The sequence below is a fragment of the Mesocricetus auratus genome, unplaced genomic scaffold (genome assembly GCF_017639785.1).
Source record: "Mesocricetus auratus isolate SY011 unplaced genomic scaffold, BCM_Maur_2.0 Super-Scaffold_15014, whole genome shotgun sequence".
NCBI lineage: Eukaryota > Metazoa > Chordata > Mammalia > Rodentia > Cricetidae > Mesocricetus > Mesocricetus auratus.
In genome coordinates, this window is record NW_024429186.1 from 47,325,598 (window position 1) to 47,353,441 (window position 27,844).

Consider the following 27,844-nt stretch of genomic DNA (forward strand, 5'->3'; position numbering starts at 1 on the left):
ACTGAACTCAGCAAGAGCACACATTTTAAAATGTGGCCTACTGAGTCTACTTGTTGGATGGTTCACCTCAAGCCATTCATTTATAATTGGTTTGTTTCTGCATCTATAAAAAAAAGGCTGTGGTGGAAAAAGTGGGACACTGCTAATTAATGTGTGAAACACATCAATTAATTCATTTAAATTGCTAATGACAGCGCATTGTGGAGAGGCCCTCAACTAAAACGTTGCTTGAATAGGAGTGATGGAGAGAGTACCTATCTGTTGGGGGAAACAGTGAAGACACAACATTTCCCAGGGCTTGTGTAGAATCGGTAAACAGGGCTGCCCCGCACCTTTTATAGCCTTGGAAGAGAAGCTTCTGGGTGCAGAAAGCATAGCTAGAGTCAGAAAAGGTAGCTGAATGTGGGGGAGTGCTCAAAAATGCACTTGGGATAAAGGAAGCTTGTTTCTACTTAGATCACTCTTGCTTCACTCCCCAGGCATGGCAGGAGCGCCGGTGGGTTCCTACCTCTTGATTAAGATTGGAGATTAGGGCCGGGCGTTGGTGGCGAACGCCTTTAATCCCAGCACTTGGGAGGCAGAGGCAGGTGGATCTCTGTGAGTTCGAGGCCAGCCTGGTCTACAAAGTGAGTTCCAGGACAGCCTCCAAAGCCACAGAGAAACCCTGTCTCGAAAAACCAAAAAAAAAAAAAAGATTGGAGATTAACCGGGGCCCTTGCAATGTGAAGGCACAAAAACCCAATTCACCAGTTCAAGGATTTGGGGGCGGGGCGCGCAACGAGGGCAGGGTAAGGGGCGTGTCTAGCCTAGGAGGGGCGGGGCCCCGCGGTGGCGCCAAATCGCGAACATGGCGCCGGAGCGGCTGCGGAGCCGCGCTGTCTCAGCTTTCAAGCTGCGCGGCTTGCTGCTCAGAGGGTGAGTCGCGAGGCAACCTGCCCCGCCGCAGTGCCCCGGGCGTGCAGAGACCCTTAGAACATTCTGTTGTTAGAGGAGAGGTCGTTCTGTCGCATGTGAGGCTGCAGAGCCTCCCGGGTGCCCGCGACCCTGGCGCCGGGTGCAGATGTCACTTCCAGGCTGGGTGGAGCTGCGCCGCCGGGGTCCAACTGAGCCCCGGAAGATGCGAGGCTTGAGGACCTCAAATCATCTGAGGTCCCCGCCTCTGTGGGATGCGAATCGTTACAGGATTACTTCTGCAGGTTACAGAAGTCAAAGGGGAGATCTGGTTAAATCCGTCTCAGGGTCTGGGCGATTTATGTTACAGACTGAGCCTCCCTCCTGTCTCTTTTTAGGATTCGCTTGATTGCCTGGATAATTAAAAACTGGATAGATTTTAAACGTGGTTTTAGGTTTGTGTGTGTGTGTGTGTGTGTGTGTGTGTGTGTGTGTGTGTGTGTGTGTGTGTGTGTAGATTTCCAAAAGGCAGTTTTCCTGGCTATTGCGTGTTTTTTTAGTCCCATAGAATGAACACCTCCAAGAGCTCGCTTATTACATTGTGTTTGCATTTTATAATACACTATAGGTTTTAAGTACCTGCTGAGCTCAGTGTACTTTTATGAGTCAGTTTGAATGATCTTCTACACGCAATTTTTATCTTTTAACTTTATGTCTTGCCTATTAAAGGTTCAACCTGGGTATACCCTGGGAGAAAGTGATGGATTTAGTTCGGTCAATCTCTGACATTTGAAAAGAGGAGTAATTTAGCCGGGTGTTGATGGCACACACCTTTCATCCCAGCACTCGGGAGGCAGAGGCAGGCGGATCTCTGTGAGTTCGAGGCCATCCTGGTCTACAGAGCAAGTCCAGGACAGCCTCCAAAACAATACAGAAAAACCCTGTCTCGAAAAACAAACAAACAACGAAAAGAGGAGTAATTGATCAGTTAGCTCTTCTTTCGCTAAAAATGAACTATTATTAAGTTGTTGGGAGCTCATTGACTGATTCCGTGAGACATACATTCAAATCTTTGCATTTTAAAGCGCCATGAGGAGACTGGAACTTTACTGTGAGAAGATAGTGTGTTAATTTATCTATGCTGTGTAACAGACTGTGCCATGATTTAGAGACTAAAACTGCACTCATCTGTTAGCCTACATTTTCTGTGGGCCAGTAATACAGATACAACTTGAGTTGGGGTTTCATCTTTGGGTCTCATACACTCCAGTCAAGCTGGGATCATTTCAGATGCCCAGGGTTCCAGCTCATTTAAAAATTTTAAAAGAAGCCGGGCAGTGGTGGCGCACGCCTTTAATCCCAGCACTCGGGAGGCAGAGGCAGGCGGATCTCTGTGAGTTCGAGACCGGGCTGGACCGATAGCCTCCAAAACAATACAGAGAAACCCTGTCTCGTAAAAACCAAAAAAATTTTTTTAAAGATATTTTAGCATGATCTGCTTGCAGGAATTCGTTGTTGTTTTAATTGTTTTCTTATTTTTGAATGTTTAAAGCTTTGGTATTTCACGCTTTAGAGGGAGAACTGAGTCTTCAGTTATGTTGGCTTTTTATAAAGTTACTAAAGAAAATCTTGAGTTCTATAAGATTTAAATAAAAGTTTGCTGCCACCACCACCAACACACAAAACACTTATTAGCTGGCATTGGTTGCTCCTGCCTTTAATTCTTGGTTGGCAGAGGTAGGTGGATCTCTGTGAGTTCAAGGCCAACCTGGTCTACAGAACTAGTTCCAGGGCTACACAGAGAAACCCTATTTCAAAAACAAAACCCAACCCTAAAACAAAACAACAAAAGCAGCTTTATTAGCCGGGACTAGAAGGATAAAGTTTTGTTCAGAAACTGTAGGCAAGATGAGAACCATTTGAAGAGAGGAATGAATGGGCACTTTCTGAATGTTGAGAAATTCTTGGCCTCATCTTTTCTTTTTCTCAATAGCGAAGCCACTAAGTACCTCACTGAAGCTCTGAAGTCTGTCACTGAGTTAGAGCTTGAAGAGACCCTAGAAAAGATCATCGATGCAGTTGAGAAGCAACCCTGTAAGTCACATTTCTGATGATGCTTAGATTGCTGTCACTTTGTGTCCTCGGATTTAGATTTAAATGGAAACTGAGGCTCCACTTATTAAGACATTCCAGAGTTCTGAGACATACGCATCATAGTATCTTTTCTGAAAAAGTTAGTTCAGTTGTGATCTCAGGATATTCTGTTCCTCAAGGGCCCTTTTGTAGTTTCTGGTACCTCTGGGAAGGTGGAATTACCATACCCTCTTTTCTATATTTAGCTAGGATTTGATCTTGTCCTTTAAATAATTGTATTATTACTATTATTTTACATGTGTGCGTGTACACCTATGCCACAGTATGTCTGTGGAGGTCTGAGGACAACTTTGGAGTGGGTTCTCTCCTACCATGTGGGTCTGAGGATCAAACTCATGTCATCAGAGTTCTGTGGCAAGTGCCTTTATCTACTGGATCACATTGCTGACCCTGATCTGATCCCTAATGGCCACTAATTTCTCTCTGCACACCTGTGACTAGTCTTATTAAGTTAGATACTTAGATGGGGGAAAAAGAGAAAAGTGAGAGGCACAATTTCCCTGTTCTATGGGTTAAATACCTCATCTACTGCCACAGGCACCAGCCTAAAATGGAGAGATGCCCCAATGTTTCTACTGCCCACAGGATAGGAATCTTAGCTCCCTCTCATCTCTTTCTACATCACATCTTTAGTGATGTAGGAGTCATGTGATCTATGATACAAGGGAGGATTTGTTCTCTTTTCACTTCTAAAGGCAAGATTTTAAACACTATGTGTTAGCTAAGGTTTCTAATGCTGTGAAAAGACACCATGTCCACGGCAACTCTTATGAGGAAACATTTAATTGAGGGGGCTCACTTACAGTTTCAGAGTTTCAGTCCATTATCATCACGGTGGAATGTGATGACATGTAGGCAGACATTGTGCTTGAGGAGTAGCTGAGAGTCCTACATCTTGCAGGCAACAGGAAGTTGTCTGACTCACTGGGTGGTATTCTGAGCATAGGAAACCTCAAAGCCTGCCTCCATAGTGACATACTTCCTCCAGCAAAGCCACACCTCCTAATAGTGCCTCTCCTTATGAGATTATGGAGACCAATTGTATTCAAACTACCACACTCTTCCTTTAGAACACTCTTTTTTTTTTTTCTTGGTTTTTTGAGACAGGGTCTCTGTATTGTTTTGGAGGCTGTTAGAACACTCTTATGCAATAAAAAATTTAGGAAATCATGATTTTTATTAATCATTATATATAAGTTTATAATGGCATATGGTATTTTTCCTGGAAACAGTGTGATCACTTTTTGATCAGGCCTGAGTTTGTGTTGCCTTCTAAACTGTTTTAGCTGTGTTCTTGGACTGATACTCAAAGTTGCTCTACTATTAATAAGAAATAAGTATATTGCCTCCAAAACAATACAGAGAAACCCTGTCTCGTAAAACCAAAAAAAAAAGTATATTGAGGGATTTGTGTGTGTGTGTGTAAGCCTCAAAAGTATTTTGATTACTGCTGTGTACTGCTATGTTCAGGGTCTCACGTAGCCCAGGATAGCCTTGAACTCCTGCTCCTCTTGCTTCCAGTTACCAAGTGCTAGACGTCTACGTGGGGGCTACCTTGCCTGAGTCTTTATCCCCGTTTTAAATTTGACTTTGAACTTCTTTTTCAGTGTCATCCAATATGATCGAACGATCTGTAGTGGAAGCCGCTGTCCAGGAGTGCAGTCAGTCGGTTGATGAGACTATGTATGTGGGTAAAATTGACATTTTCCTGTGGGAGGGCTACCAAGTGCTTCTTTTCATGGGGAAACAATTAGCGATCAATACATCTACGGTAGAAACCGTCGTTATTTGTTTCATTTTAATCGATAGCCTACATTATAAATTTGATTACTAAATGATTTGTCCCAATCTATTTAATAGTCTGTGTGCTGTGAATGAATTAAATTGAACATCAGAAGTATTGAACATCAGAAGTATAACTTACTGCTTGGTAGTTTGTTTGGGACAGGTCTCACTGCTGGCCTTCCTAGTGTGAGGATTATGGGGAGGGGACACCATCACACCTGTGACCTTCCTATCTTTTGAAAGTAGAATGTACAAGCTAAAAAACATTATCCTCTTATTTGTGACACTATAAAAAATTGGCACATGGCTTGAAGAAAATGTGCAGAGTATATGTGCAAAGGGCTAATAATATGAATTATTAGTGTTGATCTATAATACTTGTATTTTAATATCTATGCTTTATGGGTCGTTTTTCAGAGAGCATATTTTCAATATCATTGGAGCTTTTGATATTCCACATTTTGTGTACAATTCAGAAAGAAAAAAATTTCTTCCGTAAGTATGCCAAGTATCATTTATTGGTTTAAATTTTTTTAAGATTTGCTTATTTTACATGTATGAGTGTTTTCCCTGAATGTATGCGCTATACCACATGTGTGCCTGATGTCCATGGAGTTCAGAAGAAGTCACCAGATCTCTTGGAGCTGGAGTTAGTTTTTAGGTTCCATATGGGTCCTGGGAATTGAACTTAGGACCTTTTTTTTTTTGTTTTTTTGTTTTTTTGTTTTTACGAGGCAGGGTTTCTCTGTATTGTTTTGGAGGTTATCGGTCCAGCCCAGCCTCGAACTCACAGAGATCCGCCTGCCTCTGCCTCCCGAGTGTTGGGATTAAAGGCGTGTGCCACCACCGGCCGACTAGGACTTATTTTTTGATTAAGTTAATTTCAGTTGTATATTTTTTCACAAAGTATATGGTTTTATGTTTCACTTTTGGTAGACCTTTATATTAATACTATACATATTGCATGTGTATAATATTATATTAATATTATATATATTGCATGTATATACACACACATGCAGACACATACACTTTAAGTGACATTCCTTTTCCTCTAGTCTGTCAATGACTGATCAGGCTGCACCAACCTTATTTGGAACAGCAAGAGATAAAGCTGAACTGTATCGTGAACGATATACTATTTTACACCAGGTAAGTTGGGAGTTGGGTGGAAAAAGAGCTTTGGGAAATCTCAAGGATATTTAAAGGATGTGATGTTGTGGATTAAAGTTGGTCATTCAAGGCTGGGCTTGGTGTTTCATGTCCATAGTTCCAGTACTTGAGATTGCAGAAGCAGGAAGATTGCTGCAAGTTTGAGGCCAGCCTGGTGTACACAGTGATTTCCAAACCTATGGGGCTTTCTAGTAGAACTCTGTCCAAAAAATGTTATTCTGTAGACTGTTAATGGTCTCTGTGATTGACACCCTATTGAGAACACAGAGAGACATGAGTACATTTCCCTTTTAATAATGATGTTAAAGAGAGCAGCCAGCACTTAAAACCTGATATTTAGATGTCAGACATTGCTTAGTGCTTTTCATGCATTATCTCCCTCATTTAGTCTACTAACAAAAATAGATTCGTGAATGCTAGTATTATTCCTGTTTTACCAATGAGGAAGCTGAAGGCTAGAGAGGTTTCATAACTTTGCCAAAGGTCACGTGTAGATTGGGATAGGATTCAGACCCAGCCTGTCTCATTTGTCTGCAACCCCCTATATTCTCCTCAAGCAAAGCAGAACTTGATTATGTGCTGTAAAAGATATATAGTGTGTTCAGTAGAAGAACCACGGACACTGTGGAATTTCATATGGTCCTGTGAATTCATGGTGACACTGTGAACAAGGGAGGGAAAATGAAATTTACACAGGAAACAACTAGCGAGGGTAGTGGTGAGGTGACTTAGTTGCCTGCAGTCCCAGCTATATGGGAAGCTGAAGCAGGAGGATAATGGGGCGTGGGTTGGGACCACAGGGTACCTGGTCCCTCTCTGGGACCTCGAGGATCTCCGTCCCTGGTCGGATGATGGATGGTGGGCAGATGGGAAACTGAGACCTATAGACGTGACTCATACTGAGAGTTGTATTGAGGAAGAGGTAAGAAAATAAGGTAAAGAGACATGGAGACACAGAGACAGAGAGAGGGCAGAAGAGAAGAGGGAGACAGGAAGAGTCCTGTCTGCCCCAGGGGAAGGTTGGTAATAAGTGGGCAGGGGTCCTCTGCACCAGTCTGCAGACTATGTAGCAATGGAACCCTGCACTGATCAGGATACTGCCTGAGTGCATTCTGCTGGGTGACGGGGCAGGCCAGCATAGTGCCTGAATCCTTACACAGTCTACACAAACTTCAGAAGGACATCCCCCATCAGTGTGTGTTGTGTGTGTGTGTGTGTGTGTGTGTGTGTGTGTGTGTGTGTGTGGACATGTGCAGGGTGTGCACCCATGCACTCAAGTACAGAGCCCAGAGGAGAACACTGAGTGTCCTCTGTCGCTCCATCTCATTCTCGTTCAGTGTCTCTCACTGAGCCTGGAGCTTGCTGCTTTTCAGCCGGGGTGGTGGCCAGCATGTCCCAGTGGTGTCCCTGTCTCTATTCTCCTCACTTCCCCAGCATTGCATTAGAGGTGTGCACAGCCCTCCGAGCTGTTCAGGTGGGCACTGGGGGCCTGAACTCAGACCCCTTTGCTTCTGCAGCTGCTTACTTACTGGACCGTCTCCCAAGCCCCGGCCAAAGGCTTTTATTTTGATGCAGTCCCATTTCTTAGATCTGGTTATTATAACCTGAGCTGTTGGTGTCCTCTGTCTATGTTTAGAAGTGTTTTTTTTTTTTTTTTCTGTTTCCCTAGTAGTTTCAAAGGCTTGGCTCTCAGATTAAGGTCTTTGATCCATGGTGAACTGACTTTTGTACAGGATGAGAGAGATGAATGGGTTTCATTCTCTGTGTGGATACCCAGTTTCCAGCACCATTTGTCACTGAGGCTTCATTTCTCCAACGTGTTTCTGGCACCTCTTGAAAATTAGGTGTCTGTTGCTGCATGGGTTTATTTCTGGGTCCCAGATTCTGTTGCATTGATTGGCATATCTGTTTTTGTTCCAAAGCCATGTAGGTTTTGTTACTGTAGCTCTGTAGCATAGCGTGAACTCGGTCATTGTGATACCTTCAGTATTATTCTTACTCAGAATTACTTTTGCTATTCAGAGCTACAATTGTGTTTTGTTTTGTTTTTTGCTGTTTCTATGCAGAATGCCATTGCAATTTTGATGGGGATTATATTGAATCTGCAGATTGTTTTTGGTAATACAACCATTTTCACAATATTAATTCTGCCAGCCCATGAACATGAAACATCTTGCCATTAGGAGCCTTTCTTGCTCTCCAGTTGGATGTAGTTTGTTTCTTATTCAGATCCATCGAGCATTGTGTCTTCTGTGTAGCTTACTTGAATTGGCCTTGCCGTGCATTCATTCCCCTTTCCATACCACAGATTCCTTTTTTCGAGACAAGGTTTCTCTGTGTAGCTCTGGCTGTCCTGGAACTCGCTCTGTAGACCAGGCTGGCCTGGAACTTACAGATAGACTCCTGCCTCTGCCTCCCAAGTGCTAGGATTAAAGGCGTGCGCCACCACTGCCCAGCACCACAGTGCTTTTTACCGAGATGTTAACACCTATCAATCTCTTTCTCTGTCTTGTTTGCATGTCTGAGATACGATTCTGCTGTGTAAGTGAGGTGGTCTTAAGGTCTGTGTAGCCTTGGTCGACCTCAAACTAACTCAAGATCGTCCTGCCTCAGTCATTTGAGTATTGACAGTAGAGGCATGTACAAGCTTTCCCAGGTCCTCTCATATAGTTCAGTCTACAGTGTTGTCACTTAGCCCTTCCTTAGTGTTCCTCGATTGTGACGTAGAGGAGATGAGCTGAGGTCTGTTCACATTTTCATTGTATTTATTTTCCTGGAAATAAATTTGATTTTTGCCTTTATTCAGCTTCAGAGTGTTTCTCAGAGAGGGTCTCACGTTTCTGGGGCTCGCTCCAAACTCACTGTGTAGGGTAACCTTGAACTTTTGATCCTCCTGTTTCTACTTCAAGAGTGCTGGGATCCGGGGTGTTCCATGGTGGCCAACTTTTCTGTGGTGCTAGGGATGAACCCAGAGCTATGTGCATGCCAAGCAAGCATTGGCCAGCTAGCCACATCCCCAACTATTCCTCCGTAAGCTGTCTTTTAAGACCGTGAAAACTCAAACTGACAAAAGCCAGAGAAGGACTGTGTCAGTTTGGCCTGTCTTACAGGAAGACTAGAGGTCTGTGGTTGCACGCCTGGCTGAGTCCAGGTGCTCATCCAACATCAGGGGGCATCTGTCTTTTTCGTATCTCAGCTTTTTTTTTTCTTTTTTAAATTATCCTTTTGTTAGACCTTGTCACCACCTGCACTAGGGACAAAAGATGGGTACCATGTTGGCCCTGGCATGTTGCCAGGTTTAGATCCTAATGCACCCTTTTTGCAGAAAAGACTACTCTTTCAAATAAGTTCTCCTATCGAATTACAAAAATGGCCACTAGTAGCCACAGCAACTGTCAGAAAGAGCCCTCTTTTCCTGCAGCCTTGGCCAAGTCTTGAATGTGTCTCTTGCCGGCCTAGCTTAATACACTTGCTCATCCTTTCAGGCATGTCTCTGCTTCCATCTCTTAGGCCTGTGCTGTCTGTCTTCAGAAGGGGCAAGGGCAGCAGCCTGCCCGAAGTGTGCTGAACTGATTGGAGCAGAGGACCAGTTCCCTAAACAGTTGCCGTACCTCATCTAACGGTCCACGTGTGCCCACTCACGCTAAGCTCTGTCTAGGGTAGTTAATTCTGATATGGTTGGGTGCTGTGGTGGCGTGGCTGGAGACTGGTGGTTAATTTTGATTGTAAGCATCAAGAAATGCTTGACAATACCATCGGGTGAGTTTGTGAGGGCAGTTCCAGTGTGGGCAGCTCCATCCAGTGGACCAAGTGGAAGGGAAAACAAGGAGGCAGGCTGAGCAGCCGAGCCTGGTGTTTCCCTGCTCTTCTTCATGGGTAGTGTGGACTGTGGTTCTCAACCGTGCCCAGTAAAATCCTTCCTCCCTTAAGCTTCCTTTTGCCAGACATTGGGTTGCAGCAATGGATGAGAGAAATAACTAATTCAGAGCTTCCCATAACCTTGGGGGTATGGCTTCTAACACAAATTTACTGGCAAGGTGAGATGCTACTACATTCTTCCTCTGGATACTCCAGTTTCTTGGGCTGAAGTATCTTGTCTCACACTCTTTTTCTTCCTTATTATTTGGGTCTTGTTAGATGATCTCCTTGGCCTAGTGTACAGCCAGCCCTTACAATACTGTGCTGTATGGTGGTGTCTTAGGGTTTCTATGGCTGTGAAGAGACACCATGACCACGGCAGCTCTTACAAAGGAAAACATGTAATTGTGGTGACTCACTTACAGTTCCAGAAGTTTAGTCTATTATTGGCATGGCGGGAAGCAAGGCAGCATGCAGGCAGACATGGTGCTGTGAGAGGGAGCTGAGAGATCTCTATCTCGACTTACAGGCAATAGGAAGTGGTCTGAGACATTGAGCATATATGAGATCTCTAAACCCGCCTCCACAGTGGCACACTTCCTCCAACAAGGCCACACCTCCTCCAACAGAGCCACACTTCCAATAGTGCCATTATCTTTGGCGGCCATTTGCTTTCAAACCACCACAGATGCCTTTTCTCTCTCACTGCTTCCAAGCTCAGGTTTTTAAATACTTTTTGTTTAGAAGTTGCTGTAGGGGATGGGGATTTAGCTCAGTGGTAGAGTAGCCTACCTGGTACAGGGCCCCGGGTTTGCAGTGGGGGAATTGTTAGGCATTTGCATGCTGTTATATTAATACAGGTTTTCAAATGTGTTAGAATAAGCGACAACATTAATAGCTTAGGGACAGTGTTTGTCTTCAGTGTATTAATGAATCTCTCTTTTAGATGTCTAGTTCTGCAATTCATAAGGATCTCTCTTTTTCACAGAGGACACACAGACATGAGCTGTTTACTCCTCCGGTGATAGGCTCGCACCCCGAGGAAAGCGGAAGCAAATTCCAGGTTTGAGCATTGACTTCATTATTTAGGGGTTGTATGTTTCAATACAAGTGTAATATTACTGCGCTTTTTTACACACTTATTTCTGTGTGTGCTCATGTGCCGTGTGGCACATGAGAAAGTCTGAGGACAACTTGTAGGAGTTGGTTCTTGGCTCCACCTTGTGTAACCTGGGCACTGAACTCATGTTATTAGGCTTGGTGATAAGTACTTTTCACCAGTGAGCCATCCTGCCTGGCTAGCTACTTTTAATTCATTGATTTTTTTTTTAAATCTTTGCTTGAGACAAGGTCTCACTATGTCCCCTGACTGGCCTGACACTTGTTATGTAGGCAGGCTGGCCCCAGACACACATACCTTTGTCTCCCAATGCTGGGGTTGAAGGCGTGAATTACCATGCCTGGTTAAATCACTGAATTTTAAATGAAAATAAACTCGTGTACCTGTTAGACGGGCTTGTAGGCATGGCTGCATGACTGTTGCTGCTAAGGGCCATGCCTACTGCTATGGACTCTACCTCTCCAGTAGAAGTGACTTCATCTTTGGAGTAGGCTGGTTCTGGCCTCCAGACCAGCACTAGTCCTCCCAAGCCCTGCTTTTCATTACCCTCAGTCAGAACTCTGATTGTTTCCCACCCTTCTCTTGATCACCATAGACTTGCTAGACAAAAATGTGCCATGTCCACTGTAAGGAAAACTTGATGTATCAAAGGAACGTTGGCTTCAGTACCCCCCACCCCCCCAGTGTACTGAAGAAACAGTGGGGGTGAGAACACAGATGGGTCTTGAAGTTGAGACTAGAATGGAGGAGAACTGGACTCTGCACCTTCCACTTTTATGGTTTGGAAGATGATTCCCAAACCGCTCTGTCATTTTTGTTTCAGCAGTATGCTTGGCCTGGCCACTGTCAGTCTGTCTGCGGCTCTCTCTTCCTCTAATGCTCAGGACCCTGCTTAGGGATGGGCCTTGCCTTTTCCCTGAGGGTCTAAATGGATTTTGAAGGAGCCCAGCCCCGTCAGTGTTCATTAGATTCTCTGCCTTGGTAGAGGAGTCTGCTAGAGACTGAAACAGTAATACTGGATGACGTAAAGCTAATGTTTGAGAATGTGATGATGCGGGCCTGTGGTCTTTGCACTTAGTTCGAGGCAGGAGAGTGAAGAATTCAAGTTCATCCTCAGCTCTGTCATGAGTTCGAAGCCAACCTGGGCTGCATGGGACTGTTTCAAAAAAAACAAAAGCTAACAAGAATTGGTGTTCAAGCCGGGCGTTGGTGGCGCACACCTTTAATCCCAGCACTCGGGAGGCAGAGGCAGGCGGATCTCTGTGAGTTCAAGGCCAGCCTGGTCTACAGAGCAAGTGTCAGGACAGACTCCAAAACTACACAGAGAAACCCTGTCTCGAAAAACCAAAAAAAAAAAAAAAGAATTGGTGTTCAGTGATGACACACCAAGAGAAAGTACTAATAGTATTTGACCGTTTCTGCACTTAACTGTATTACAGCATAATTTGTGTCATCTTGGAAACCGACATGACTCACATTTCTCACCAAAGTCTGTCTGGGTCCCATGTGTTAGGTTTCTGATGTCGGCTTGTGTGTTCGCAGCCCAGAAGCAATGCTTCCTCTCCTCTCTGTCAAAGCAGTTGAGACTTACGTGGCTAACCGATGTGTCGCTCTTTTCAGTCATCTGGTTCAGTTCTGTGTCTGTGACAGTTTGTTACCTACTTAAGAAACACTTCAGACCAAGCAGAACCCAAATAGACTATTTATAGAAGCCCAGCGGAAATTCCTTTTATAAACTACAAAATTAGTGTGTTTCATACATATTTGGAGGACCGGGGGTAGAGCTGAGTGATAGAACACTTGCCTAGCAGCATATCTAAGAGCCCTGGGTTTGCTTCTAAAAAAAGTATTTTGTACTGTGTTGCTTCACACAAATGTATGTAAGCATGAAAAAATATAAATTAGGCTGTCAAGATGGCTCATCAGGTAAAGGTCCTTGCTGTCCAGCCTGATGACCTGAGCTGGGTGCCTTGTGGTGAAGGAGAGAATGGACTCCCTCGAGTTGTTCTCTTACCTCCACATACTGGATGTGCATGGATGCCCTCTGCCCCTGTACAGAATAATGTGGTATATGCTTATGATCCCAGCACTTGGGAGGCTGGGGCGGGAGGATTGTTTCCTGCCAGTTCAAGACCAGCTTGTTTTATACAAGGAGCATCAGGTCAGCTAGGATAATATAACAACAAAACAAGCTAGGTGGTGGTGGCACACACCTTTTATTCCATCACTTGGAAGGCAGAGGCAGGCTGATCTTTGAGTTTGAGGTCAGCCTGGTCTACAGACTGAGTTCCAGGACAGCCAGGGCTACACAGAGAAGCACTGTCTCAAAAAACCAAAACAACAACAGAACACAATAAAACAAAAGCAATCAGTAAATGCTTACTATCCATGATAGCGCGTCATGAGGCTGTAGTCGTTGGTAGACATCTGGATGAATTATATGTCTCCTCTTTGTGTGTGTGTTTTGCTTTAAGATTGTGTGTTTGTAGCCTGGGCTGGGCTGGAACTCACTATGAGGTCCAGGCTGGCCTCTGACACAGCATTGTTTTAATCATTATGGATTTACTCTGTTTTATTTTAGCTTAAAACAATAGAAACTTTATTGGGCAGTACAACCAAAGTTGGCGATGTGATTGTCCTTGGAATGATAACCCAGTTGAAAGAGGTAAGTTAAGACTGACTTGCTTCCTTTTATTTTTGGACTGAGTTGGTGATGTGCTGCCGGGCAGTACATTGTCATAAGCAACACAGGAACACATTCTGCACCGAAAGCTTAGGAGCTGACCTCTTCACCTGTCCACTCTGTGTCGTCGTTACTGGGAAAGACTGACCAGGTGTTCAATTTGCATGGCTTCCGGGTGTACCCCACCTGACCTCTGCTTGAACTGACTCTGACTTTCTGAATGAGCAAGTTGCTGACCACATCCTGGTGTCCTGGAGGTGCTGGTCATTCTCTTAGCTGAAGGCATCCGGTAAGGCCGAATGGCAACCAGCCAGGGCCTTCCTTGTCACCCTGTGGTCTGCAACAGTCGTTCTTAGTCCTTGTGAGTCTCCAGTAAGTGGCTAGTCTGAGGTTGCCAAGAAATAAACATGAAAGTGTGGACTAGGTATTACTCACACCTACAGACCCACTTCTCTCTGGTGGATCCTGTTGTCACTCTAGGTAGAATTTCAGTTATTTGTGATAGCATTCATGTTTATACAAATGTGAGTGTATTTCATTTAATTCTGTTTTAGGGGAAGTTTTTCCTGGAAGATCCTACTGGAACAGTACAGCTGGATCTTAGTAAAGCTATATCCTTAAAGAAAAAAAAAATCCCGACTGGATTTGATGGCGCACACCTTTAATCCCAGCACTTGGGAGGGAGAGGCAGGCAGATCGCTGTGACTCTGAGGCCGGCCTGGTCTACAGAGTGAGTTCCAGGACAGCCAGGACTATTACAGAGAGACCCTGTCTTGAAAAACCAAAAGAGAAATTCTGAGGCAGGTGTGGTGGCACATGCCTTGACTCCCAGTTTCTTAGAGGCAGAGGCAGGCCAGTCTCTGTTGTCCTTGTCCACATCGTGAGATCCAAGCCAGCTAGGGCTACATAGTGAGACCCTGTTTAAAAAAAAATCTAGGGGCTAAAGAGGTGGCTCATCGGTTAAGAGCATCTGCTGCTATACGATGTGGGTTGAATTTGCAACATCCACATGGCAGCTCACAACCATCTGTAACTCCCATTCCAGCGGATCTGCTGTCCTCTTCTGGTCTCCTCAGAATGCATATGATGTATATATGCAGGCAGGCAAAACACCCATACACATAAAACAATTAAGTAATAAATTTTTGAAAATTTAAAAAGCAAACTCTGCTACAGGCCTTGGAGTTTATCTCCTTGGGAGAGTACCTGTATAGTACTATAAGCATAATAAATAGATAAGTAAATAAAACTATTGTCTCTTTGGGTTTCCAGTGTAACTTCTATGTGGTGGTAACATGGGATACAGACATACTCTTAGAGACTGAAGTCTTTCTCATTGGGGAATCTGGAGAAATTGCTGAAGAAATTTGTAACATGCCAAGAATGACCTCTATTATTATTATTATGAAGTTTTCAGTTTATTATCGTGTGTGTAATGTGTATCCATGTATAGTGCATATGGACATCACAGGACAACTTGCCAGGGTTTGTTCTCTCCTCCATTATGGGTGCTGAGTGTTGAACTCGGTCTTGCCAGTGAGTGCCTTTACCTGCTGAGCCATTAGGTAGATAAGCCTGCAGTTTATTACTTAAAACTCTTCAGGGCCAGGCGTGGGTGCTCACTTATAATCCTAGCACTTGGAAGCTGACTTTTAGGAGCATTGTGGCCAGCCTGGGCTACATGTTTCAACCTTTCCTTGCAATGAACAAAAAGCCATGCCCCCCATCCACACACACACACAAATCCAAAACCACACAGCAAAGCTAACTGAGCCGTGGGGCTCAGGCTCTATGCTGCTGTTATTGCTGTTTCGAGCGCAGTCTTGGACTCTTCCTCAACTGCCCTGCACCAGTTCCACAGTGGCTTATACACCGAGGCGTGCTTTGTCCTGGCCGAAGGTAAGTGCGTGCGCCCTTGTCATGCCCTTGCTGGTCGGTAAATCTCTTCCAGCCTGGGGAAGACACCTCATGACGAAATTCCAGAGGACATTCTCGATGAGCATGTGGCATGATGAGCAGGTGACTCTTAAGAAGCAGGCTATTAGAAAGCTTTCAGGGCTGTGGAAATGCCTTGAGATTAGACAGTGGAGAAAGCTGCACAGCGAGTGTGTACTGAAGACCACGATATGCACGCTGCGATGCGTGAGTCGCGCTTGTAAAACTGGAAACTCTTGTAGACTTCATAGAGGGTCACACACTGAATCATTTCTCATCTTTATGGCTGCTCTCTGTGCTCCAGCGTGTGCTGAGACCCCCCAGCACCCCACCCTACCTTAAAAGATGCGGCTATTGGGATGGGGTATGCTTGTTTAATGTAGCTTTCCTTATAACATTTGGACTGTCCGTGGCCTTGGAGTTGGATATCTCAGTAAGATTGGTAACTTCTATAGTTTAATTCATTGCTTTCTGTGACATGGATTTGTCTTTTAAAATAGTGTAACTGAACAGATAAAAGTGATACCAATTGTCTTTTTTAGGTTGGTTTGAAGATCAAGTGTTTCATGTCAATGCCTTTGGGTTTCCACCCACTGAGCCCTCTAGTACCACAAGGTATTAAAGTCTTTGATTTCTATACCACAGGAATTTGTATACTGGCAACAGTGAATGTAACGTAGTTTAGTCAGTCACTACAAGGTGTCAGACTTTGTGTTGAAATGGAAAAAGCAATGGAAACTCACCTGTCTTAGCTCTAGGAGATCCGATGCTCTCTTTTGGTCTCCACAGGTATACACTCTCTCTCTCTCTCTCTCTCTCTCTCTCTCTCTCTCTCTCTCTCTCTCTCTCTCTCTCTCTCTCTCTCTCATACACACAAATACTCATAAATAAAGATTTTTAAATGAAACTAAAGAAAATAGAATATAGGGCTGGAGAGATGGCTCAGAGGTTAAGAGCACTGACTGCTCTTCCAAAGGTCCTGAGTTCAATTCCCAGCAACCACATGGCGGCTCACAGCCATCTGTAATGAGATCTGGTGCCCTCTTCTGGTGTGCAGACAGACATGGAGGCAGGAAGTTGTATTCATAATAAATAAATAAATTAAAAAAATAAGAGAATATAAAGACATAAAAAGAAAAATGAATTTAATGAGCCTATACTTGATGTTATTATTTTTCTATCTGTATAAATCATCTATATAAATAATTCTCATTCTCTAGTCCGAATCTCTGTCAATGTACGGAGTGTGGCTTGGTGGTGCACAGAACAATGAAACAAAATGAGTTGCTGAGCATTTGGGAAGCCGAGGTGGAAGGCAGCACCACCCTCCTTTTCATACAGAAGGGTAGTGCAGGGAGCTCCTGCCTAGGGCCCGCTAGGGAGCAACTGAGGGGAGACTTAAATTGCTCCCTTGACATTGAAGTGTGTTGTTGCGGTAACCTTTCCTGAGGAGACTTGGTAGGGCAGCAGTGGCAGACCAAACATCTACCAGCTGAAGCAGTGGCCTCACTGAGCTTACAGGATCGTGGGTGACCTATTGAAAAGTCTCATCCCAGCATGGATGACGACTTCCCCATAATTGCATAGATGGAGCCTGTTCTCCCCACTCTCCCCAGTTAACTTAACGCCTCCCATATGTGCTAGCACCTCCCAAGAATAACTGCGACAGGATTACGTGAGTCATGAGCACAGTGTCTGGACTCTCAGTGAGGTTCTGTTTACTGGCCCCACCTTCTCTTGTGAAGACTGCCTGTAGGCCCGGCCTTGCTGAGGCTCTCTTGACATTCTCTTGCGGGTAATCACAGCTGAGGGCAGCTTTTGAAGTGTGCATACTGGATATTCCTTTATAGCCTGTTTTCATGTATGTGTGTGTTTTAAATAATCTGCAGGCAAACATACTTCATCTCTGGAATATTGGGTTGCACGATTGTTGTATCTGGCACATTTTTACTTTCTCAGTGGACTGACATGCTATAGGAGATAATTGTGTTATAATTATATAGGGCGTACTATGGAAATATTAATTTTTTTGGAGGGCCTTCTAATGCATCCGTGAAGACTTCTGCAAAACTGAGACAGCTGGAAGATGAGCACAAGGATGCTATGTTTGTGTTTGTGTCTGATGTGTGGCTGGACCAAGTACAAGTGCTGGAGAAGCTTCACGTAATGTTCTCTGGTACATACTATTTCTGTATTCTCTCTCGAACTGTTCTGGGGGGTGTGTCCTAAAACTAAATGATTGCCATGCTGTTGTGGTAGGGTGCATCTGTAGGCCTGTTACATGGGCCTGAGGTGGGGGATTGAGCCATGATTAGAGATCAGTCTGGGTGGGCAACATAGGCAACCTTGTTTTCAAAAGAAAACAAAAACCCTCCAAGCTTTCACTGTTAAAGCCAGCCAGGTGTGGTGATGCCTACCTTTAATCCCATCACTTGGAAGGCAGAGGCAGGTGGGTCCCTTGTGAATTCTGGGGCTATATATTGAGATCCTGCTAAAAAATAATGAAATAATTAAAACGAACTTTTCAGCCTTGAAAAGCTGTCTTCTTTTATTCTCTAGGTTACTCACCAGCACCTCCAACCTGCTTCATTCTGTGTGGTAATTTTTCATCTGCACCATATGGGAAAAATCAAGTCCAGGCTTTAAAAGGTATTAAGGATCATGTTTATAAGACAGCTTCTTTCCCCTCAATATATATAAGAGAGTTTTTAAGCTAGGTAGTGGTGGTGCACACTTTAATCCCAGCATTTAGGAGGCAGAGGCAGGTCCATCTCCATGGGTTTGAGGCCAGCCTGGTCTACAGAGTGAGTTCCAAGACAGCCAACGCTACACAAAGAAACCTGTCTTGAAACCCCCCCCAAAAATTGAGTGTTTCTTCTATATTTATATAAACTATATTGATAAATTATGTATGATATTTTAATTTTATTAAAGATATATAGGTTTATATTTAATCAACTGTAACATTATGGATATATACAAATTAAGTATCTTTAAATTTTTTAGACTCCCTAAAGTCTTTGGCAGACATAATATGTGAATACCCAAGTATCCACCAAAGGTAAAGTTCTCTGTGGCTACCTTTTATTGTTTTTAATCTAAAATAGTTTTTTTTAGTGAATCATGAAGTTTATTTATGTCAGTGATTATAAAGAAATTGCCTGTGGAAAGAAGTTGAGAATGTTAAAACATCCCGGGATAAAATTCTCACATCATCATGTGTGTTGCATGATTTATAGTGAAACAAAACTTAGAAGGGAGAGTGGCAAGTTCATCTGTCGCTTTTGGTGACAAACTTACCTCGAGGTGGACCTTCAGTATGGTTATCCTTGGCCTCATGTGCCTGTGTAAACATAAATTAATGTGGGCTAGCAAGATGGCTTGGTGAGCGGAGGGACTTGCCAAGCCTAGTAAATGAGTTCAATTCCTGAGACCCATAAAGAAGAAAGCCAACTCCCACAAGATGTGTCTGGATTCCGTGTGCATGCCATAGCAGACACAGAGCCATGCACACATACATATGCATGTGCACACACATGCAAGTGAGATTCAGTCCATCAGCCACACTAGCCACAGTGCAAAGTAGAACACTTGATTACCACACATCAATATATAGTTTTGAATTGGAGACTTTTAGAAGTCGTTACACACAATGGCACCCCGGTATCGGGGAAACTGAGGCAAGAGGATTACAGACTCAAAGCTAGCCTTGACTATTTAGTCTGTGACTCAGCTGAAGGCAGTGACTTCATTTTGATTCCTGGCAGTGTCGCACGTTGTTATTTCTAATGACTGATGTTGAATTTTCCTGCAGTAGCCGTTTTGTATTTGTACCTGGTCCAGAGGACCCTGGATTTGGTTCTATCTTACCAAGGTAATCTTGGTTCACATATTTTTTTTCTTTTTTGACAGTCAAGAGAATTGTGTAACATTTATAAACACTTCCTATGTCACACTGTTTTTATAGGCCACCGCTTGCTGAGAGCATCACGCAGGAATTCAGACAGAGGGTACCGTTCTCAGTGTTCACCACTAATCCTTGCAGGTAAATACTAGCCTTCTGTGTTGAGCTTATTTCGTTTCCTTTAAAAATGATCTTTCTGATTTATTTCTGAGACTTGAGTAAATCAATTTCAGATTCCTCAAGGTTTGAAAACTGTTTTAACTATATCCAGATACTGAATAGTGAGTTTATGGTCTCTGTGTTGACAACAGTATTCCCAGGCTTCTCATGAGTCCCATCCTTGTGGATCCAGATGGCCACTGTCCTCTCTTTCTGGGTGTCTGGTAGATAAATGACACTCTGTGCTTGTCCCAAGCTGTCACCTGCTCTGCTTTGGGATGCCCTTGGTTTTCCAATTGCTCAATCCATAACTGTAGAGGTTTCTCTTACACAGTTTTTGAGGTAGTCCTATCACCTTCAAGGGTCACCTCTGACCTCTATGACCCGGCATCTTCTCTAATCTGGATCGATAGCCTCTGAACTGGTCTCGGGCTTCTACTCCTTCTCTGTGTAGTCTGTTCTTAACACAAGAAACCCTAGCATGTTGCCCTCCTGTCTTGAGGGATGGGGTCTCTCGTGCCATTAGCAACAGCCCATAGCTTTGCAGTAGTAACCATGCCCTCCCTGCATGATGCGCCCTGTTTCTGCCTTGATTCCTCTCCAGTTCCTTCCTTCGCACCGGGCTCTGCGCCCCAAGCACACTGTGGCCTAGGGTGCTGTTAGGCCTCTTCCCCTGCCTGCACTGCCTCTCCTCCAGCTGTCTTAGGTCCGTGTGTCTGATGAGCCTTCCCGGCTTTGATCCTGTCTTAGTACCTTAGCCTCCTAAGCCCTCTCCTCCCAAGTGTGACCCCTCTTGACCTCTCTCCATTCCAGCATACATCGTTACCATGTCTTGTTTAGTTTCTCTGCCCTCTTCCCCCATGAGAAGTAAAGAGTGTAAGACTGGTATCTTTTTCTTCTGTTCTGTTCACTTATCTTTTGCATGGTGATGGGCACATATTAAGAGCCTGGTAGAGTGCTTTCATGGGAGACCCAAAGGGCTTGATTCAAACCATAGCTCTGTGCATTCGAGAGTTCGTGCACACAGGGGGCTGAGGGACTCAATTGGAGAACAGATGAGGTAGACTGCTTGAATTTCTGCCGCGGTGACCGTTGAGAAGTACAGGGGGGGATACTGATGTTAAAAGACTTCTAAAATTATTTTTTCTTGAGGAAGTCAAATATCCAACTACTGCTTTATTTCAGAATTCAGTACTGTACACAAGAAATTATTATCTTTCGTGAAGACTTAGTGAATAAAATGTGTAGAAACTGTGTCCGTTTTCCTAGTAGCAATTTGGATATTCCTACTCATGTAAGTAGTCTTCCTTGCTAAGCTACCTTTTGTTTTATATTTTATTAATTTGTGTATGTAGGTGTTTTACTTACATGTATGTATGCGTGCCATGTCTGTGGCTGATACTATGGAGAGGGCATTGGATCCCTTGGGTCTGGCGTTGCAGAGGGTTGTGAGTCTCCATGTGGGTGCTGGGAATCAAACCCTAGTTCTGTGCAAGCGCCACAGTGCTCCTAACCATTGAGTCAGGACTCCAGCCCTTGGTTTTTAATTTCATCATTTATGTGTATTTCTGAGAGTATAATATGTACACATATGAGCCACAGTGCTCCTAACCATTGAGTCAGGACTCCAGCCCTTGGTTTTTTTTGTTTTTGTTTTTTTTTTTGGTTTTTACGAGACAGGGTTTCTCTGTATTGTTTTGGAGGCTGTCAGTCCAGCCCGGCCTCGAACTCACAGAGATCCGCCTGCCTCTGCCTCCCGAGTGCTGGGATTAAAGGCGTGTGCCACCACCACCCGGCTCAGCCCTTGGTTTTTAATTTCGTCATTTATGTGTATTTCTGAGAGAATAACATGTACACATATGAGCCAGTTCCCATGGGAGCCAGAAGAGGGCATTGGGTCCCTTGGAGCTGAGTTACAGGTGTTAGCAAGCAGTCTGACATAGGTGCTGCGATCTGAACTTGGGTCTTCATGATTGTTTAACCACTGAGCCATCTCTTCAGCTGTTGTGGGCTTTTTGTTTAACTAAACTATTTTGCATTTATTTAGTTATTTAGTTAGTTAGTTAGTTAGTTTTTCAAGACAGTTTCTTTTTGTAACTCTGGATGTCCTAGAACTCACTTTGTAGACCATTCTGGCCTCTACCTCCCGAGTCCTGGGATTAAAGGCATGCGCCACCCTACCCCACCCCAGCTTTTACTGAGCTATTTTAAATGTTATATTTTATGAACTTTGTTAAGCTACTTACTTTTTGCTTGTGTTTTGGTGTTTTCTTGTGGTTAAGGTGGTAATGGAATTCTGTTCTGATGTTAGTGCTGTAGCTTTCTACTGAAGAACCTAGGGACAGAGCAGGAAGGCCAGAGCAAGCAGGGACTTTGTTTGAAGCTTCTCATTTTCCTTTAAAACTCTTAGGTTTGGCTGGGCAGTGGTAGCACGCACCTTTAATTCCAGTACTGGGGAGGCAGAGGCAGGAGGATCTTGTGAGTCCGAGGCTAGCCTGGTCTACAGAGTGAGTTCCAGGACAGCCAGAACTGTTACACAGAGAAACCCTGTCTCAACACCCCCCCCCAAAAAAAGAGAAACTCTTAGGTTTACTTCATAGTATGTGTATTTTTTTAGATGTTCCTATTTCTCATGTTTATTATGTATATCATATGGTATGTCCATATCAGGAGGACATGCAGTGTTTGTTAATTCAAAGTTCCCAAATATACAGTTGTCATTCTGTGTTATAAAAAGGTCTATTTATTTGTTTGTTTCTTTGTTTTTGCTTTTTAAGATAAAGTCTTACTGTGTAGCCCAGAGTGACTAGCTGCTGACTTACTTATGACTTACACTACGAGGGTGTTAGTTTTCTTTGTACTTTTGTGTGTATATGGTGTAGGTGAGAAGACTATGCACATGCCGTGGCTCTCATTTAGAGGCCAGAGAACAGCTTTGTGACATCAGTTCTCTTTCTGCCTTTCTACGGGCAGTGAAGCCCACTCAGGTCACCAGGCTTGCATTGTGGGTGGCAAGCCCTTTACCCACTGAGCAATCCTGCCAGCCCTGTAAAATTGTTAGAGTTGTGGTTTTTCTTCTTAATAAATATGTTTTCTTGGCTTATACATTAGCATGACTTTTTTTAAAGATTTACTTGTTTATTATATATACACTGTTCTGCCTGCATGGCAGAAGAGAGCATCAGATCTGATTATAGATGAGCCACAATGTGTTTGTTCTTAACCACTGGGCCATCTCTCCAGCCCCTGATTTTTCTTTTTTTTTTTTTAAGAGCTGGGTCTTACTGAGTTACTCTGGCTGACCTAAACTCATTGTCTCAAATAATCCTCTTAGCTTCCTCTGTATCAGTGACAACAGGCATGTGCTATCATGTCCAACAGTATCAAATTGTTATTAATTTAGATTTTTTTGAGATAAGATCTCCCACTGTAGCCCAGGCTGGTCTCAAATTCATGGCAATACTCAGCCTCCTAATTAGTGGGAGTACAGATTACCACACCCCTCTTTATTTTTTCTCCCTTAATGAGCTGAATTAGGAAATAATTTTATTTTATGTATGGTTAATTCCTAATGACTAAAGGGAGGGTCGGTATTATGATAAATGGTGTTGAATGAAAACTTAAGTTGTTTTCCCCTAGATTATGTGATAATTTCATTTTAAGAGCAGTGTTTATTGGTGTCCTGTGATTCGGAGATCCCTTGTTTCTTAATGTCCTAGGTCTTCACAGAAATCAATACTTGATTTAAAGTACTTGTTTCACTATTCTTGCTTTCACGGATGAGCTGTCTGCTTTGTGTGTGTTGCAGTTTGTGAAGACTGTCTTATCTCAGGGGCATCTGACTCCTCTGCCTCTCTACGTGTGTCCCGTCCACTGGACATATGATTACACTTTGAGAGTGTACCCCGTGCCCGATCTGCTGGTCATTGCAGACAAGTACGATCCCTTCACCGTGACCAACACTGACTGCCTCTGCATAAACCCTGTAAGGATACCATGGATGGTCAGAAGACAGCACACTTCTGTCTTTTCTCTGACTTTAAAAATTACCTCTTCTGTGTCACTGTGTGTGTGTGTGTGTGTGTGTGTGTGTGTGTGTGTGTGTGTGTGTCCTGGTGAATGTCACAGTGAGGGTCAGTTCTCTCCCTCCACCATGTGGGTCCCAAAAATGGGACAAGGTTGTCAGGCTCGGTGGCAAGCACCTTGCCCATTGAGCCTCTTTGCACCCTACAGCACAGTTCTATGAATTTATATAGAGAATGAAATCATCGTGATAAAATATATAATCAAACACTGATAAAATTTGGTATACATACTAAATTCTCAGTATGTGATGTAACTATAAAGTATTGTAGGTTTTTTTGTTTTGTTTTAGTTTTTCCACACAGGGTTTCTCTGTGTAGCCCTGGCTGTCCTGGAACTCACGCTGTAAACCAGGCTGGGCTTGAACTAAGAGATATCCCCCCTCCCACCTCTACCTCCCAAGTACTGGGTCTAAAGCCATGTGCCATCACCACCTGGCTTAAATTTTTTAAATAACAAGCAACAAAGTATAAAATCAAATGAGTATTTCTCCTTTCAAAGCAGTGAGGCACATACTGCAATTCCTCTTTGGGAATTGCTTTTGGATCCTGTAACTATTTCCTTAACCTTGCTTCTCTTTAGAGAATTGTGACTAATAGAAACTTCCCAAATGTTCAAGCCTGGTGAATGAAATCTCATTAGGATGCATTTTATTATTTAATTTTTATATAGAACCTTGAAACTACTCTAGAATGTTTGAGCTGCTTCAGTATCTGGAAATATGATTGACTTTAGGACTTGGAAATACATACCACACAAATACATAAACATAGTTTATATCAAACAAAAGATTGTTTTTAATAGTGGTGTGTTTGCTTTGAGGCAGGGTATCATTGTGTAGCTCTGGAACTCTATGTAGACCAGGCTGGCCTTGAACCCAGAGATCTGTCTGCCTCTGCCTCCTGAGTGCTGGGATTAAAGGTGTGCCCTACCACACCTGTCCCCACTTGTGATTTTTACTCTACATGCTGATTCTTTTTTTTTTTCTTGATTACTTTTTTCTTTCTTAAAAAAAGATAATTTTACTTTTAAGTTATATGTGTCTTTGTGTGGCTATGTGCATTTGAGTGCCGGTGCATTTGAGTCCAAGGGTGTCGAATGCTCCTGAAGGGGAAATGGTTGTGAGCTGTCTAAAGTGGGTGTTGGGAATTGAACTTGGATCCTCTTAAAGAGCAGCATATGTGTTTAACTGCTGAGCCATCTTGCCAGCTCATTTTTTTCTTTATCTCGGTACTTACAGTACTGAGCGCTTGCTGTAGGCCCAGCATTGAATCAGGGCTTCAGACAGACTGAAAAGCTTGAGCCTTTGTGGTAACATTAGGACGTCATCATAGACAGTCTCTTGTAGTTCTTGCTCAGTGGTGCTGGGGGCACGCTGGAATCCTGTCAACACGTCACTGAGGGGAAAGGTAGGGAAGGTTCCTTGAACACAATGTCTGTCTTCTACGCATGTTTAATATTTTACAATATTACGTGTTTCCAAGCTGACTGGAGCCATACCAAAGCATTTCCAGCAGCATTTGTTGGAATAAAACTGGTCAACTTAAAGGCTACTAGATTGTGATATTTTATAGTAACCTCTAAAAAAAACTGTGCTAACATCTATTCTATTTTTATAGTCCCATCTGGTCATCTCAAATCTTGACTAAGAAATGTGATTCTAAAAATAGGGATTCCTTTTTACAAGTCAAGTAGTCACTTACGGACATTTTTATCTCCAAAGGGCTCTTTTCCAAGAAGTGGATTTGCATTCAAAGTTTTTTACCCTTCCAGTAAGACAGTGGAAGACAGGTAAGCATGGCTTTCTCTTGCTTTTCTCTTGCTGAAAGTCACATTTGATAGGTATGCTTAGATTTTCCTTGCCTGTCTGCAGTGGCCTACTGGGAATGCTTCAGACTGAACAGTAGTCATGCTAAGTTCTTGCATGGTCCGTTTCTGTTGATATGAACTTTCTCAGTGGCTTCTTGGGCTGGCTGTATAGGTGGGCAGGTTCCCACACAGGTTGACCCCTGAGGATGCTTCCTGTTCTTCCCATAGGTCAGTCCTGTCCCCCACGTGACCGTTTCTCAAAGCCTGCGCAAACCAAACTGGCAGCAAATAGATATGTGTGGTGACAGGGTTCAAAGGTCTTAGGAAAAAACAACTGATCACAAAGAGGGCATCAGGTCTCCTGGATCTGGAGTTACGAGTAGTTGTATGCTGCCTCATGTGGGTGCTGGGAACTGAACTCTGGTCTACCACAAGAACATCAAGCGTTCTAAGCCATCTCTCCAACTCCTGAGCCACTTTTTTTTTTTAAAGGACAAAGTCTTCCCAGGCAGTGGTGGCACAAGCCTTTAATCTCAGCGCTCGGGTAGCAGAGTCAGGCGGATTCTCTGTGATTTTGAGCCCAGCCTGGTCCACAGAGTAAGTTTCAGGACAGGCTCCAGTGCTACAGGGAGAAACAAACAAAAGACAGTCTCTCATTACGTAGCTGGGATTAAAGGCATGTACCACCATATGCACTTTTTTTTTTTTTTTTTTTTTTTTTTTTTTTGGTTTTTTGAGACAGGGTCTCTCTGTATTGTTTTGGAGGCTGTCCTGGAACTCTCTCTGTAGACCAAGCTGAACTCGAACTCACAGAGATCTGCCTGCTTCTGCCTCCTGAGTGCTGGAATTAAAGGCGTGTGCCACCAACACCCGGCTCCATATGTACTTTTTTGAGCACGTATTTTTAAAGCATTCACATCTTCCATCCCCCAATTTATACTGATTGAACTCAAGGTTTTGGACACACGAGACAAGCATTTAACCAATTAGCTATGTCTCCACCCCATGTCCCCATGTTTTTTGAGGACAGCGCAAGGTGACCTAACTTGCTGTCCTACCTCAGCCTCTGGAATGGTGGAATTATAAGTGTGTCACATCACACTTAGCTTTCATTTCTTGTGTTTTTGTTTGAGCTAGTATTAGCTGGCTTGGGACTTACTGTGTAGCCCAGGCTGGACTTGGAATTTGCAGCAAGTCTGACTTTTTTTTAAAATTAGACTACCTTTATAAAGATGTATTCTTTTAGGAGAACAAGTTGGGTGTGAGACATAATTTGTGATTCCTCTTGAATTTGCAATGTGTGCATGTATTGATGGACCTGTTTTAAATATAGCAGCTAAGTAAGTATTAAGAAATGAGTAATACAAAAACAGAAAAAAAAAAAGCCGGGCGTTGGTGGCGCACGCCTTTAATCCCAGCACTCGGGAGGCAGAGGCAGGTGGATCTCTGTGAGTTTGAGGCCAGCCTGGTCTACAAAGTGAGTTCCAGGACAGCCTCCAAAGCTACAGAGAAACCCTGTCTCGAAAAACCAAAAAAAAAAAAAAAAAAAAAAGAAATGCGTAATAATACTTTATTTTATTTTTCTATTTCAGCAAACTTCAGGGCTTTTGAGACTCAGGAGAATAAATGAAATGAAACTTCTTATTTTTATCTTGTGTAATATGTATATTAAATTGTAATAAAGTTATGGTAAACCTTAGAATGTTCTGTACAAGTTGTATTTTATGAAAATTTGATATTATGTTATACTTCAGAAAGTTTTATAGATAAAGTATTTTCTCTGCAGTCTGAAAAAACATGCAGATATGTTTAAAATGTAATGCAATTACAAATTTGTACTTGTTTCATTATTTTTCTGTTAGGAACAATTCAGTTCATTTTAAAAAATAAGTATTTAAAATTTGTGAATCTTCTTATTCTAACTTGGGTTATTGACACCATAGTAACTCTAATAGTATATTAACAGGTTTTTAAATTGTTTCTTCACAAAATTTCTTACAAAGTTGAGAAAAATCTGCGTTGGGGTATTGTATATTTACTACATAGTTATCCATAAGTGCCTTTTAGCAGTGGAAAATTTTAACTGTCATTCCCAGTTTTTTTTTTTCTTTTTAAGTTTTTATTCGTTCTGCCTGCATGTATGCCTGCAGGCCAGAAAAGGGTATCAGATATCATCATAGAAGGTTGTGAGCCACCATGTGGTTGCTGGGAATTGAACTCAGCTCCTCTGGAAGACCACCAGCCAGTGCTCTTAACCACTGAGCCATCTCTCCAGCCCCAGTTTTTATAC

At 43.2% G+C, this 27,844-nt stretch overlaps 1 protein-coding gene across 3 annotated transcripts; it reads left to right on the plus strand.

Moving 5' to 3' along the window:
• Positions 1-821: 821 nt before the first annotated feature.
• Positions 822-27,253, plus strand: Pole2 (DNA polymerase epsilon 2, accessory subunit). 3 transcript variants are annotated; one of them, XM_040743009.1, is made up of 19 exons: positions 822-915; positions 2,885-2,985; positions 4,653-4,728; positions 5,248-5,325; positions 5,889-5,982; positions 10,850-10,924; positions 13,563-13,646; positions 14,219-14,275; positions 15,515-15,563; positions 16,142-16,214; positions 17,603-17,775; positions 18,159-18,248; positions 18,606-18,660; positions 19,414-19,473; positions 19,567-19,644; positions 20,848-20,956; positions 23,471-23,647; positions 25,469-25,536; positions 27,147-27,253. In XM_040743009.1, exons 1-19 carry the CDS (start codon positions 848-850, stop codon positions 27,163-27,165), a joined length of 1,584 nt encoding a protein of 527 aa, XP_040598943.1. In that variant the 5' UTR covers positions 822-847; the 3' UTR covers positions 27,166-27,253. The 3 variants fall into 3 exon arrangements, with proteins under 3 accessions (XP_040598943.1, XP_040598942.1, XP_040598944.1); XM_040743008.1 differs by lacking the exon at positions 822-915 and adding an exon at positions 1,096-1,239; XM_040743010.1 differs by lacking the exons at positions 822-915; positions 14,219-14,275; positions 15,515-15,563 and adding an exon at positions 1,096-1,239 and having other exon boundaries at positions 17,635-17,775.
• The last annotated feature ends 591 nt before the right edge of the window (positions 27,254-27,844 follow it).

Bases quoted from the DNA above. Each gene is read 5' to 3' on its own strand.
- Pole2 (XM_040743008.1), top strand. From the start codon at position 1,118: ATGCGAGGCTTGAGGACCTCAAATCATCTGAGGTCCCCGCCTCTGTGG. The intron at 1,240-2,884 runs GTCTGGGCGATT...TTTTCTCAATAG, and splicing joins CTGGTTAAATCCGTCTCAGG to CGAAGCCACTAAGTACCTCA. The intron at 4,729-5,247 runs GTATGTGGGTAA...GTCGTTTTTCAG, and splicing joins CAGTCGGTTGATGAGACTAT to AGAGCATATTTTCAATATCA.